This window comes from Ascaphus truei, chromosome 3 (assembly GCF_040206685.1).
Source record: "Ascaphus truei isolate aAscTru1 chromosome 3, aAscTru1.hap1, whole genome shotgun sequence".
Lineage (NCBI taxonomy): Eukaryota > Metazoa > Chordata > Amphibia > Anura > Ascaphidae > Ascaphus > Ascaphus truei.
Window position 1 is genome coordinate 116,345,635 of NC_134485.1, and position 15,671 is coordinate 116,361,305.

The window sequence follows — 15,671 nt, forward strand, 5'->3', positions numbered from 1 at the left end:
TATGTTAGGCACACAATCAGGATTTTTACGGATTTATAACAGGAGAACCAAACGATTGCGAGATTGGCTAGGAATGTAGAGTTATACATCGTCACGCACTTTACATATACAAATAAGAAAAGAAAAAAGGAGGGGGGGTGGGAAGTAGTTTCGATGCTTCAACATAGGGAAAAGTGGGTTTGTTGGAGCGGAATATTAGACTTAAACCGCTTTCAGGATTTTTATGGGCAAATAAAATGGAAAAAGAGACGCGCAGAGAAACAGAAGGATAGATTTCATTATAATCTGTGCACCATATAGCTCGTCTACAACCTTTGCTACTGACACTCCCTAAGTCGCAAGCTAGGGCAGATGTGTGCAAAATTGGAGCATAGTACTTTGATACATAGTGGCAGGATAAAAATGCCCTGATTTTTCATCAAAATTGTCTTGATACACATAGACCCCCATGCATCAACTCTTGATGTTGCTGCTTGATTATCATTACTATTATTATTTAGCAGTAAAAACAATATTCAATCTGCAATTATTATTATTAATCTTAATATTTTCTAAGTGCCGAAATGTCAAACATATTTTATTTATTTTCTTCATCTATCACAGCATTATATTTACGTTTTGCCGTTCAATTCCTATTCACTGTGGAATATTTACCTGTGGCGAATTCTGTAAAAATCAACATCTTTATTATAAAGCAGTACATCTGCTGAAATATTTACATCCTCACACTGTCTGTGCTGATCCTTTTACCCTGTGTTTTTATACATAAAAGTTAACGTTGCAAATCTAGTTAACCAATCTGCACTGCTATTTATTATTTTTACTTTTGATTACAAATACAGTAGCTTTAATTTGATCATATTGTGGTATTTAATATTTTCTTCGGCTTTGAATTACCACTTACTGTATGTACTGTATGTATGTGTATTGATTCTTAACCCCTCAACTTCTTGGAGTGTTGATTATAGTTGTCTTCCTCCATAACCGTTTGCAGTAAACATACATCTCCACTTCTTTCATACTGTAGGTACAGTAGCTCCAAAAATGTATTATAGAAATGGTTTTCTCAGATGCAATAAATCTTCACCCTACGTTTCTTCAAACCTCCATTTCACAATATCCCATTAGCTACAGCACTCATGTCAAGGAGAAGAAATTCAATACGGTTCTCAAAGGAGATGACAGGAATCGCAAAAGCTACAAAGACAGGTCTTTGATAACATACAGTAGGCAGACTCGGAAGAGGGTAGATGTACTGTATAGAGAACTATATCAGGCTAGGCAAAATAAGCTAAGCAAATAATCATATGTGCGAAGGCTCCAGCAGAATTAGAAATAGCCCAGTCGGTAAACAACGGGGACAAAACGTTTGTAAGCAACACTACAGGTTGCACTACTTGCATTATTTTTTACATTTTTTATCTTATAGGATTGAAGCAGAGGGTCTCCAGAGCTGAACCCCATTAATTTCAGCTCTGGGGAACCCCTGCTTTAAGAGATACTTAACCTGTAGTGTTGCTTACAAACGTTTTGTCCCTGTTGTTTACCGACTGGGCTATTTTAAAATCTGCTTGAGCCTCTGCACATATGAAATGAATGGGGTTCAGCTCTGGGGACCCCTGCTTCAATCCTATAACAACAACAAAATCAAGCAATGCAACCTGCAGTGCTGCTTTAAGTGAAAAGCGAAAAACACAAAAGGAGCAATAGTAAGAATAAAGATAAAAGAGGCCAGTCATCTTGAAGTCGTGTTGAAGGAGAGAAAGGCATAGCAGACCACCGTAGTAATAGAGTTCAATGTTGAGTTCTGAAGACCATATCTCCGGAGGGACATCAATGAATCGGAGATTGTGCAAATAGGGGCTACTAAAATGGTGTATGGTACAAAGCATAAATCCATCTCTCAGAAAAGAGAGATCTTAATGTCGTACACATTAGAGGAGAGAAGGGAGAGGGGACATGTGATTGAAACGTTGAAATACAAAAAGGGTTTCAACAAAGTACATAAGAGAATAATATTTCAGATAAAGAAAAGTGCACAAATAAGAGCTCTGGCTCTGAAGCTGGTTGTTGTACTGGATTAGTGAAATATCCTCCCAACAGAGGTAAACTCAATCCACTAAGTGAATGTGCTACCTGCAAAGTGAGATTATGATCTTCAACACAAACAAAGATTGAGGGCCTCATGCAGAGAGCAGCGCTATGAACAAACTCGCCATTTTCCGACGAAAATCGCGCAAAAAACAGGCGAAAATGGCGAGTTTGGAAAAAAGCGGCATTTTTTTTTTTCGTTTTGAAAATCTCGCCGCGCGGCTGGCGAGAACCTACATCTCGCCAGTTTTAAAACTCTCCTAATGCAGAGAGCCGCGATCGCCATCTAGTGGCTGTTCGCGCCAAAAAAATGGCGTGATTTTCAACATTTTTCCTCTCCACCAAGCAGCTGGCGCTCCGCGGCCGGTGGAGGGGAAAAAAAAACCAAAACGATTTTTTCCCCACTAGTTTCAACAGCGCTTATAGCGCTGTTGAAACTCTCCATATGCAGAAAGCCAGTTTTATGCCCTTTCTGCATATGGAGATAAAAACTCTCCAAAAAAGCTAAAAATTTTCCCCCTCTACAATTCTAAATAGCGCTGCTCTCTGCATGAGGCCCTATGTTGGGAGAAGCACTGGAGATGCTCTCCAGTTTAGGAATCAGAATGAAGTAAACCAAATGGTTCATGTCTGCAATGTTGTTTCTCTCTAGCTCCAGCTCTTGATGTGGATTGGCAGAACAATACTACGTTTGCCTCCTGTAGTACAGACATGTGCATTCATGTATGCAGACTAGGCTGCGACCGTCCAGTCAAAACTTTTCAAGGACACACAGTAAGTCATATATTTTATATTGAATGCCACCCTGGAGGAAAAAAAATCAGAATGTACTTGTTTCCAGGAAGAGCTTTGCAATTATTATCCACCCAACCCGTATGGGCTTTTGTTTGGAGGGGCTTGCAGGAGAAAAAAAAAAATCTAATTTTTAAATAGTTCAACTTATACCTGTGAAAAATGGATACATTTTTTATTTTTACTAGATACTCTATGTTTCCAATTTTTACCTGGAAACAATGGCCTCTTAATTGCTTTACAAACAAAAGAATATACCGGTACATTTTTAGTAACGCCATCTCTTCTTTTCTAAGACACACAATAAGTCTTATAAAAAAGAGATTAGATACAAATTGTGTTTGGTTAATGGAAACATTAAACATAAGAAAAAAAAATGTGTATTGTATTGAATGTCTTTATTTATATAGCGCCATTAATGTACATAGCGCTTCACAATAGTAATACACGTGGTAATCAAATAAACAACAGATAATATAAACAGAAAAAAGGGTTTTCAGGCGGTCACTGCAAAACCGCAGGGGCATAAAAAGTGGATGTCCTTACGCAATTACTAAAAGGTTGTTTATTGAGTGCATTGGCACAGTAAAATACACTGCTACATGGAAACTCTGACGCGTTTCGTCCGCGAGCAGGGACTTTTTCATTAAACAGATCATGGGAATAAGTGCTTCAGACATAAAAGTAACATTAAGGAAAAGGAGTCCCTGCTCCGAGGAGCTTACAGTAAACCTACTACTTGTCCGATTTTTGTTAAGGGGCCAGTCACATACATTTAATCAATTCAACATACCATTGCCAATACTTCACTTTGGCCCTAAGAGCGACTGGTCCTTTAAAGGTACAGGCCCATATTTTGTAGGAGGTGCTACTTGGTAAGACACCTTCCAGAGCCAGAATGGGAATAGGTTGTAAAGTGTCTTCTGGAACCAGTAGGTGTCTTATGGAATAACGCCCTTAGTATGTATGCGCCACTGTGCCACCTAATACCAAAGTTGATCAATGGCAATGTTATTCTAAAGGGGTATACTTATTGTGATTATTTACTTTATTTATTTAATAATCATTTACAGTAGCTACCCCTTATTTGAAAATATATATATTTCAATGTCTGCTTACATTCAATCTGAAACTTGTGAGTAGTGTCACCTCTTTTAGCATTTCCAATCGGTGTGGTGTACTGTGCCTCACACGGATTTCCTCACTGGTACATGTGTACTGTGCCCCTGTCTCCCGCGTGAAACATGCTCCGTCACCTTGAATTATATCTCAATCTTTAATAACTTCAAGGAGGACTCAACTTGTTTAATTCAGTTAATTACTTTGTAGGTTTAAAATTGTATTTTTTTATGGGTAAAGTAATACTACATAAGATCTTACTCGTTACTTTTGCTGCAATGGTTACGCAACTTTAAAAACGACGTACTGCACCGACACACTTTATTCGAGCAAATACCCAGTATGTACCTGGCAGATACCTGGAATGCACCGCTCCTCACCTCTGACAAGCCCCGTTGCGTTTGCCTTCCCAGCCTGGGTTCATGCCTGGCTGACGGGCGGCTGATCTGTTAAATGATAATGATTAGGATTTAACAGGCTGCAATGCTTCGCGTGTCTACCAGATGGCATAAATTCATGAATTGTAATGCAGTATATATATATATACTGTGCAGTATTGCAGCCAGCGGGAATAAAATGCTTCAATCCCTGCCTGGAAAATACCTCAATGCACTCGGGCAGAAAATAGTCACAAACCTCAATACACCGGATATACCCGAATTCGTGGGACTAGCCGAGCTCGAATAAAGTGTGTCGCCAGTGTATAATGGACACTTTCTAGTAATAAGGACCAAATGTTAGGAATTCCACTTGATTTATTTCACTTGACTCTCAACAAATTTGGTCTTGGCACAAGAATTGAACAGCTTTCTGGAAACAGCCATAAAATCGCAGGATCCTTTTTGAAAGATTGTTTTCCAAGCATCAAAGCAGTGATTTATTTGTACTGGGCTTACAGTCCATTTCGTCTGCTACACATGACTCTTACAGTCAAAAATGGCACATTTGCAAATATTAAGTGGCAACGATAGTTAACCAAAATAAATAGTGTCAGTTATCCAACCTTGAAATGGTTACATCACCTGCTTTGTATTTAATCTTGAATGCAATTGTTGGCAAGTACGTATTAAATCTGCATATGTGTGAAGAGACAGGTAGAAGAGAGGAGCAGTTTCATTTAGAGGTGCAACAGTGTAAAAAGCACTCTGCCAAGAAACACCTTTCCTCAACTTTGCGTGTACCTGGCAAAGGGTCGAGGAGCTATCAAGCAGTGCTTAGGAAATCTGCTGGGGTGCCATTTAAGGGTCACTGAAAAATGGTATACAGCAATATTTATACATGATTGAAAACGTAATCTTAAAACGGAGACCGTGATCACAGTGATCAAGGAAGAGTAGAGGTTTGTTAAAATGTGGAGGGGGTTACATATGTTAGAATGCAACGAAGGGTTAAAGGTATACGTTTTCAGTTTACTTATAATAGTTCTACTTATTTAGCATTGTTAAAGTGATACAGGCATACCCCGCATTAACGTACGCAATGGGACCGGAGCATGTATGTAAAGCGAAAATGTACTTAAAGTGAACCACTACCTTTTTCCCACTTATCGATGCATGTACTGTACTGCAATCGTCATATACGTGCATAACTGATGTAAATAACGCATTTGTCAAAGCCTCTATAGTCTCCCCGCTTGCGCACAGCTTTGGTACAAGTAGGGAGCTGGTATTGCTTTTCAGGACGTGCTGACAGGCGCATGTGTGAGCTGCCGTTTGCCTATTGGGCGATATGTCCTTACTCGCGAGTGCACTTAAAGTAAGTGTCCTTAAACCGGGGTATGCCTGTACGGGGTTACTGTAACTTCTGCTGGTATTACAAAGCACCAGTACTTGTACTTATATTACAAACACTTACCATTTCCATTAATTACAAACTTTTGTTATTACTTTATTTTTTTAGAACGAGGTCAATGCGATTAAATGGGACCCATCAGGGATGCTTCTAGCTTCATGTTCAGATGATATGACACTGAAGGTAAGTAACCTGCTGGAATTACTTTAAAAATACTGCACATTGAAAATAATATAAAATATCGCTTTCTAAATGTGTTCTCCTATCTTGAAATCATTGCGCACCGGCTCATTTTATTATACCATTAAGCCATCCCCCCATTGATCTAATGTGCTGTATGGAGCTAAAATCTTTAGAGCAAAGGATTAATAGATTCATAGTATATTAAGTAAGAGCTACAAAGTTATTTTTAACGATATAGTAACTGGTGATGATGATACAGTTCTACAGTTTAATCACAGCAAATACAAATATCACTTGTGGTAAAGAGAAAAAACAGACAAGCACAGCCTGTATAAGTAATGTGTATTAGCACCAAATAAAAAACAATATCGCTCACTTACATATGAGTAAACATCGACGGGCGTATTGAAGCGCGGCACAGGAACTTCAAGTTCATACAGATTTCACCAGCATTCCAATTGAATCCGCACGTCCGTTCCTCCGGCGCTGGCGTCCTGCAGCAGATCCTGGAAGTGAACCAGTCTTGTGCGTCTTTGCCGCAGTCACTTTGGCGCCACTTTCAAAAGCCTTCACCGCTCTCTGGCTTCACACCTTCCTTCCGAATCTGATGTGCGCCGTCGGAGGGGGGGGGATTACTTCACTTAGGGCACCGCACTCAGTAATGTGTTGCCAACACCATAACCCCACGCATTTCGCACACAGGGGCTTCATCAAGGGATGGTGGCCCTATTCCTCTTCTCCTTCTACATTACTTATACAGGCTGTGCTTGTCTGATTTTTCTCTTTTCTATTTTTTAAGGTTTCCTCCATCAGGGGGTCACCGGACATTGGACTATTATACCCTAGTCCCAACGGACTGAACGCGCCAGACATATAGTCATCAATTGCCCATATTTTTTGCCTAGTTGAGCACAGTTCAATTGTGTAGTAAATATCACTTGTGATACCCCCTTTTTACCAACCAAAACTTATTTAATGTGTGGTTGAAACCTATCCCATCTTCACATTGCAAAGTCAGTATAACCAGCCTCACACTGATGAAACCCAAAAAGTTCAAATAGCTGTCTGTGAGTAGGTTTACTGGCTATGCACTTCTTTAACGAAGGCTGTGCTGAAAAAAAGCTGTGTAATACGGCAGGCATAAGCTTACAGGAATCCATGTTAAAATGGATTTGAAGCAAAAGGTGACACTGTGCTCACTTGCATGTCATTTCCCAGAATCCCTGGCTGCAGTGGAAGCATTGAATGCTAAGGCCGCGTCCATGGTCGGCAAGACCGCGATGCCTTAAGGCAATGATCGCGGCTATAGACCGTCTGCACGTGCGCCAGCAAGAGGCGGTGCGCGCATAACTAGATCAATTTGATTCTGCCAGGTCACATGAGTGGTTCGCCCAATGAGGGCGAACCAGCTCCGTGATGTCACGAGAACACCCATGCCATGCCCCCAACACGCATCCCTGTCATGTCTACCCAGGCCACAAATCACTGCAGCTGAAACGAGGGTGACGTCACGCGCACGGTAGCGAGCGCACGCTCACCATGGACCCAGCCTAAGGGATAATGGGGAAAAACAAAGTTGCAGACCTAGTTTGGCATAGGTCTTGGTTGTCAGGGTATCAATGTGCATCCCGAATGTTAAGTGGGAGTCAAACCATAAGCCCAGGTATTTAAAACTGTGGTGTTAGGGTGGTGTTAGCGTTGGTTCTAATCAGGAGCTCAGTCACTGGAAGCTTTACAAATTTAGTCTTGGTCCCAAATACCATTGTTACAGTCTTGTCAGTGTTTAAAAACAGTTTGTTTTGGGAAATCCAGTTTTCGAGTCTCAAAAAGTCAGACTGAAGTATGTGTTGAAGGTCAGAGAGGCTATGGCTGTGTGCATATAGGATTGTGTCATCTGCATACATGTGTATTGAGGCTTCCTTACAAGCTGTGGGAAGATCATTAATGAACACTGAGAAGAGTAGGGGCCCCAGAACAGAGCCTTGCGGGACACCACAGGTTATATCCAGGGGTTGGAGTTAGAGCCTGAGATGGACACATGTTGGGATCTTCCTGATAGGTAGGACTGAAACCAGTTTAAAGCATGTTTCCCTATTCCAGAGCTCTGGAGTTTGTTAAGCAGGATAACATGATCAACTGTGTCAAAAGCCTTTACAAAATCTAGGAATACTGCACCAGTGAGTTGTCCCCGTTCCATTCCACACTGGATTTCATTGCAAACTTTTAGCAGGGTAGTTACGGTGGAATGTTTGGGATGAAACCCAGATTGGAATTGGCTAGGGAAATTTGTCTTGGTGTAGAAATCGCTTAATTGGGAGTGGACACATTTTTCCATGACTTTGGATAGAATTGGGAGAAGTGAGATTGGCCTGTAGTTTGAGACAGTGTTTTTGTCCCCACTTTTGAAGATTGAAGATTGGGACAACTCTGGCAGTTTTCCAGGTCTTAGGGATATGGCCTGCAGACAGGATAGAGTTGACTATGGACGCAATTGGTTTGGCAATGGCTGGGGCACCAAGTCGTAGGAACCTAGATTGTAGTAAGTCGGGTCCACATTGGCTGCTTAGTTTTAGTTTGAGGAGCGCTTGTGTAATCTCCTCTTCAGATACTGGGCTAAATTGAAAATTGTGGGCAGTGTTGGGAGGGGGTGGGACTGTAGGGATACTCCCAGGATGAGATTCATGTTTGGGGTTTGTGCTGCGTTTCGCTAATAAGTTAGTGGCACACCCCACAAAGTAATCATTGAATGCATTTGCAATGTCAGTGGGGTTTGTCAGAGTAATATCCCCCTTGGTGATATTACGTACAGATATTAGTATACGGATCGGCACCCAAAACCCACCTTAGCAAACCTACAATTCAATATGCCATTTTGTTCTCCAATGCAACTAAAACACACATCACTGCGAAATGCTCAAAGAACTAGATTGGTCATCACTTGAATATAGGTGCAAATTTCATCTCTCCTGTCTTGCCTTCAAATACTTTCTGCGCAAGCTACCTGTTTATCTCAACAAGCTCCTCACCCCTACCACATGCAGCACTTATCATCTGAGATCTGACTCCAAAAGACTGTTCATGGTCCCAAGGTTCAGCAAAGTATCCGGCCGCTCCTCCTCTTACCGTGAACCCCAAACCTGGAACAATCTACCAGAGACTCTCACAGCCAACACCAGTCTAAGTTTTTTCCAAACTAAAGCTGTGTCACATTTTAATCTGGTCTGTAACTGTTACATACGCCTATAATATATATTATCTTTAACTGTGCTGCAATGTCTTGTATGTAATGTATACCCTGTTCACTTAAAGTATGTAACTATGTATTTGTAACCATGTATTATTTGTCATCTTAACTCTGTGCCCAGGACATACTTGAACACGAGAGGTAACTCTCAATGTATTACTTCCTGGTAAATAGAAAAATAATAAATTGCTGCACACTACTGTAATCAGAATCAAAAGGGGATACAACTACCGGTGCTCCTGGTTCAGGATTCTCTGTATCAATCCATGGTATAACGGAAGGAAGAAAATCAGGGCTCCATGGATTTGCTCAACAAACTCATTTATTGGCAATAGACTTAACGTTTCAGCCACACAGGCCTTTCTCAAAAGCAGAAATGGCATATTGCCTTTGAGGAAGGCCTGTGTGGCCAAAACGTTAAGTCTATTGGCAATAAATGAGTTTGTTGAGCAAATCCGTGGAGCCCTGATTTTCTTCCTTTCGTTACTTCCTGGTAAAACATTTTATAAATAAATACAATCAATAAACATGTGAATGTGCTCACAAATGATATTTTTATTTACAGTTTAATGAGAAATTTTCAGAAAATGAAAATCATATGGAACATGCCACACCATGGCCTGTATTTTAATTAGTGGTAGACTGTACAGATTACCGGCGCTCCTCCATTATATGAAGTACAGTATGCTGCTGGTAAAAGGATTGGCCTTGCATACTGTATATGGAAAACAAAGAACAGATCCTGCACTGCTGCCAATTGGGCTTAAATATACTAGTGACATGTTTACATTTAGAACCTAAGTCTGTGTAACAAAGGAGTCATTTGGTCAAAACGTGCGCGTCTCGAGCGCATCCCACCTTTCACCATTGTGTCCAGTATTTGTGGAGGGCACAGGACAGACAGAAACACATATATAATACATACCCATATAATGGGTTATGTTTTATTATCTGGGGTAACAATCGTTTGGGTCTATACAGTAGAATTTTGCGGAAAGAAGAACTTCCAACTTTTGTCATTCTTCTTGCATTTATTTATTTTAGATCTGGAGTATGAAACAAGACATGTGTGTGCATGACCTGCAGGCCCATAATAAAGAAATCTACACAATCAAATGGAGTCCGACGGGTCCAGGCACTAGCAACCCAAACGCAAACATCATGTTAGCAAGGTAATCCTTGTAAAAATCTGTTTATCGTCAAAAATGCATGTACAGCAGGGCCCCGCTTTTCGGCAATCCGCTGATATGGCGGCACCGAGAATGGGGCCGCCATGTTGGTTCCTAAGTCGCGCATTCGCAGACCGCAGTTTGCGCATGCATACCGTAGTTTGCGCGCGCAGAGCATAGGTTGCACATGCGCAGAACGGCGAAAATGCCGGATCCGCTTTCCGGCGATTTTCACTATACGGGGGGCCTCTGGAACAGAACCCGCCATATACCTGGGGCCCTCCTGTATATCACATAAGTCAGAAATACAAATCATGACCAAGGCCCTGTTTGGGCCGAAAATTTGATCAAACTACAATAAATCTTCAATTTCTATTGAGTGCATGTTTCTATGGACTCTATATTACACAATATTCTAAATCTGCATACCGGATTACTATATGCCCCAATATAAAAATAGCATGTTCTTGTATAGCGCTGCTAGTTTTTATGTAGCGCTTTACAGAGACATTTTGCAGACACAGTGCCTGCCCCTTGGAGTTTACAATCTATGTTTTTGGTGCCTGAGGCACAGGGAGATAAGGTGACTTGCCCAAGGTCACAAGGAGCCGACATCGGGAATTTAACCAGGTTCCGCTGCTTCAAACTCAGTGCCAGTCAGTGTCTTTACACACTGAGCCACTCCTTCTCCCGATATCAGAACACAAGTTGGCTGGAGTGCCCATCTTCTATAATCTGGGTAAACACAATATATATATTTATTACTTTTTAGCATAAAAGGATAACAGTGGTGTCAGATTTAATTAGTATAAATGAGCAGTATATTTTCCTCTGATGTGCAGTTGGATAATTATTTTATAAAAAAAAAAAGATGTCATTATGAAATTGAACTGGCAAAAAAAAAAAATCACTAATCTTGGTATCCTCTCTTTTCATAGTGCTTCATTTGATTCTACAGTCCGACTATGGGACGTTGAGCGTGGTGTTTGCATCCACACATTAACCAAACATCAAGAACCTGTCTATAGTGTCGCTTTTAGCCCTGATGGGAAATATCTGGCCAGTGGCTCATTTGATAAATGTGTCCACATATGGAACACTCAGGTAAATGTACCTTCGTTTTCTACCTTAGGTAGTTCAAAGTTCTAGTAGCTGTATTGGTCCAAGAGAACTGTAGATTTGTTGCAGACTTACATACTGTAAAGGCTACTGTTGCAATGATTGTGGATATTGTGTTTCAAGTTTTGTAAAAGAGGCGACCTTAAACCCTAGTCTGGTTTAAAAAAAAAAATACAGATTTGTATTACTGTACGTGTTCACTTTTTTTTCTCAGACGTTTGTCATCCACTCACACTCAGTTGAGTTGAGAGACCTTGGGGGACATGTTAAATCCCTTTTGAATGTGTTTTTGTCATGTTGAGAGCTTAGATTCTTGTGGTCTCCTCCTTGCTGATTGAAACACCGAACGTTAAGCTTACTAGAGAAGCTGAAAGATGAAATTGACAAATATTTACTGCATTTTTGTATTCTACTCCTGATGCAATTTTAATGAGAGTTAAAGCATCCTTAGATTTCTATAGCAGGGTTTGGCCCACCTCCCCAGCAGTGCAAGATCTTTGCAACACTTTACTGTTTTGTGATAATTTGTTGCCAATGTTCCCAGCAGTTTGAGCTGTAAATTGTAATAATAGGTAATGTTACCTCAGTAATAAGGATACATTGTAGCTGCTGAATAACACTGACTGGAGGGTTTTTAAAGATTTATAACAGGAGCACCAAACGATTGCCATCTTAGGTAAGAATCTGGAATTAAACATTGTCACATGCTTTACATATACAAATAAGAAAACCAGGGGGAATTGCTGCTTTAACTGGGCAGTCCTAAAAAAAAAGGTGTATGTGTGCCGAGCACGCGCATTTTAAGTGAAAATTCTTTGTCTTTTGTCACTGTTTTGTCACAGAAATTGTATTTGTGAGGGTGATGTTTGTAATTAAAAATAAAAACACAATCAGTGCCAAAACACAAAGAAGTTTGACTTAAAACGCGTGTTTTTGCTATTTGCACTTGTATATTTATAGTAACTGTGAGTTCCGTGTGTGTGTGTTTCAATCATTGTGTGTCAGTCAGTCAGTATGTGTGTGTGGGTCAGTCAGTCAGTGTGTGTGTGTGTCAGTCAGTATGTGTGTGTGGGTCAGTCAGTCAGTGTGTGTGTGTGTCAGTCAGTCAGTCAGTATGTGTGTGTGGGTCAGTCAGTCAGTGTGTGTGTGTGTCAGTCAGTCAGTGTGTGTGTGTGTGTCAGTCAGTGTCTTTCCCCTCCCTCCCCCTATGTCACTGATGGCCTCTTCTGCCAGCAGTGACATCACTTTTGTCATGGAATTTTGTTACAACACAAGGGATATTCCCTATCAAACAGGTGCCAGCAAAGAAGTTTCACTTCAAAAACTCAAGTGGGAGACGTAGTAAAACATGCAGCATGGAAAAATAGGGTTGTCCATTATGAGGATAAATGAAGCAAGAGGGTAGATATTTGCAGTATGAGACTATTTCACATTAGATGTAAGCCACCTGCACACAGAGTTTCCTCATAATTCAAAATCTGAAGCAGTTTAGACGGTTTTGTGAAGTCAGAAATATTTCCAAGTAATTTTCCCAGTGTTTTCTGTTCATACAAAATAAATGGTTAAAGAAAAAATATATTATTTTAATACACAGAGTGGATCTCTAGTACACAGCTACAGAGGAACAGGAGGGATTTTTGAAGTATGCTGGAATGCCAGAGGGGACAAAGTAGGAGCAAGTGCATCTGATGGATCAGTGAGTATACAATGTTGTTGACTACAATGCATACGCATATTGTATGAGCAGTGCAAAACTATGGTATTCTTGTATCCGGGACCCCAATTGTTGACTCAAATGGTTTCCAGTTGTATTCTTGCCCTGTGAGCCCATCAGTGGCGGAAATGAAATGTCACTACGATGAGTGCTATTCCGTATACCAGTGTTTCCCAGCTCCAGTCCTCAGGGAACCCCAACAGCTCAGGTCTTAAGGAAATCCCTGCTGCAGCACAGGTGGGTCAATCAGCGGCTCCGTCATTTTGACTGAGCCACCTGTGCTGGAGCAGGGATATCCTTAAGACCTGACCTGTTGGGGTTCCCTGCGGACTGGAGTTGGGAAACACTGCCGTGTACTGATTGACTGCTGCCATGCAGTGCCTCTCCAGCCATTAGCTCACGAATGCAGACGGGCCCAAGTGATAAGAAAATGCCACTTTCATGCCTCAGGACCTCCCTGTTCTGGTCACTAAATAAATGTGTGTTAAATTTGGGGCACTGCTGCTTTAAAGATGTTGGCAAACTGGAAAATTCCATGTTTGCCTAGTACTGTATATGCAGCTTCCTATTAAAGAGTCACAGTCGCACTTATCGCATGCATGTTTAAATTACTGGAAATATGCCAAAGATCATTTTGTATGTAACATCCATAAAAACGTCAATATTAGGTGAGTACGTCAAGATGAAGAACATTAAATCTGGAACCAACTCCTTGGCACCAGATTATCAGATTTAATGTTGGCCAATATAACCGATATCTTCATATATTTATTTCCTTCTCCCTTCATGGCATCGCAATAGCTGTTTTAGTTGCTACTCCTGTAATTGCATGCCTTCTCTTGAATATACTCTCCATCCATCTATCTATAGTATCCCTCAAAGATGCTCCATCATCTAGGGAGAGGGAGTGGCTCAGTGAGTAAAAACACTGACTGGCACTGAGTTTGAAGCAGGGGAGCCTGATTCAATTCCCGGGGTCGGCTCCTTGTGACCTGGGGGGAGTCACTTTATCTCCCTGTGCCTCAGGCACCAAAAACATAGATTGTAAGCTCCACGGAACAGGGTCTTGTGCCTGCAAAATGTCTCTGTAAAGCGCTACGTAAAACTAGCAGTAAGAACATTATTATTATTATTATTATAGTAATGTCGTTTGCTAATTTTTCTATTGGAACATCCACCGTTTGCAGATTATCCCCATTATGAGCATTTTCCTGTGTAAATGGATTCTGTACATACGAAAAAGCCTTCTGGCATTTGCCTGGTAAAAAATACGCTCACGCTTCTCATGAAACATCAAATCTCAATCCAAATTGTCAGGGGATACATCATCCAAATCTAAACTTGCCTAGCTACTTCATCTTTTTTTGTGTCTGCAAATCCTTAATATCCTCCATAGTCACGAAAGCTTAGATCCATTTAATCTATTTCGGGTATTTCGGAGGCTGAGATTTGTCAGCATGAGCATAATCATTACAAAACGTTTTCTTAAATTAATGATAGCTTTTTATCACAAAATCCACAAACTATGTTCTTAGGTTTTTAAGTGGCCCTTTTCTGTTCTAAGTTGTTCATATTTTTAGGATCGAGGGGTGGGGGGGAGGGGGAAGAGGTCGACTGGTGTGCAGGGGCTGCAGTGTATAGTCTCCTCCCAGGGCGTGACGTTCATCAAGTGGCTCCTCCTGGTTCTCGTGTGCACACTCTTAAGTCTCTGGTGATGTCATTGGGATGACATCATCGGGTAGTGTAGAGCTTGGTTCCTCGATTGCTCCATAACTCTATGATTGTCCAATCACTTTCCAACTCTTTTCGCATGTTGACGCTTCCACAGAGATAGTGGGGTAGTGATCCAGGCTGTGCTATTTATACCTCTTTACTTTAACCCTTAATAAAACCTTTTTCTTTTCCATATTGTATTTCTATGGGGATTGTAGTTCACCAGAATGGGCACTAGATGGTATGTGACCTATATGTACCGCTGTTGTAAACATAACACACTGGGAACATATATCTGATTTAAAAGGATCAGTTAAAAAAAAAAAAGTAATTACTTTATTTATAAATGGCAATAAAAAATGAAATGTTGATACAAATATAATAATGTAAAAAATAAAAAATTGTTTATATATATATATATATGTATATATATATATATATATATGTATATATATATATATATATATATATATATAAATGTGTATATATTATACACACACATACTATTTTAGAAGTAATATATATTTTTTAAATGGCATAGTGAAAATTTACCATATCCAATCATGATTTCAGGTTACTGAAAAAGTAAGACATTATTTCTTAAATATGACTGTAAAATACATATTGTACAGTAGGAAAAAAAATAGAAACTGTATTTTAATGTAGAAGGTATCTAAATTAAATCTTTATTACAAAACTAGAAAAGGGTCTCAGATACAGTACGAAAAACATTTCT

At 40.3% G+C, this 15,671-nt stretch overlaps 1 protein-coding gene across 2 annotated transcripts in view; it reads left to right on the forward strand.

The window, feature by feature from the left end:
• Positions 1 to 15,671, forward strand: part of TBL1X (transducin beta like 1 X-linked) — a 359,253-nt gene that overhangs the window by 333,546 nt on the left and 10,036 nt on the right. For both annotated transcript variants that reach the window (XM_075589381.1, XM_075589382.1), the window contains 5 exons: positions 2,744 to 2,865; positions 5,902 to 5,976; positions 10,265 to 10,392; positions 11,328 to 11,493; positions 13,103 to 13,204. In XM_075589381.1, the coding sequence (XP_075445496.1) occupies positions 2,744 to 2,865; positions 5,902 to 5,976; positions 10,265 to 10,392; positions 11,328 to 11,493; positions 13,103 to 13,204 (593 nt within the window). The remainder of the gene's footprint in view (positions 1 to 2,743; positions 2,866 to 5,901; positions 5,977 to 10,264; positions 10,393 to 11,327; positions 11,494 to 13,102; positions 13,205 to 15,671) is intronic.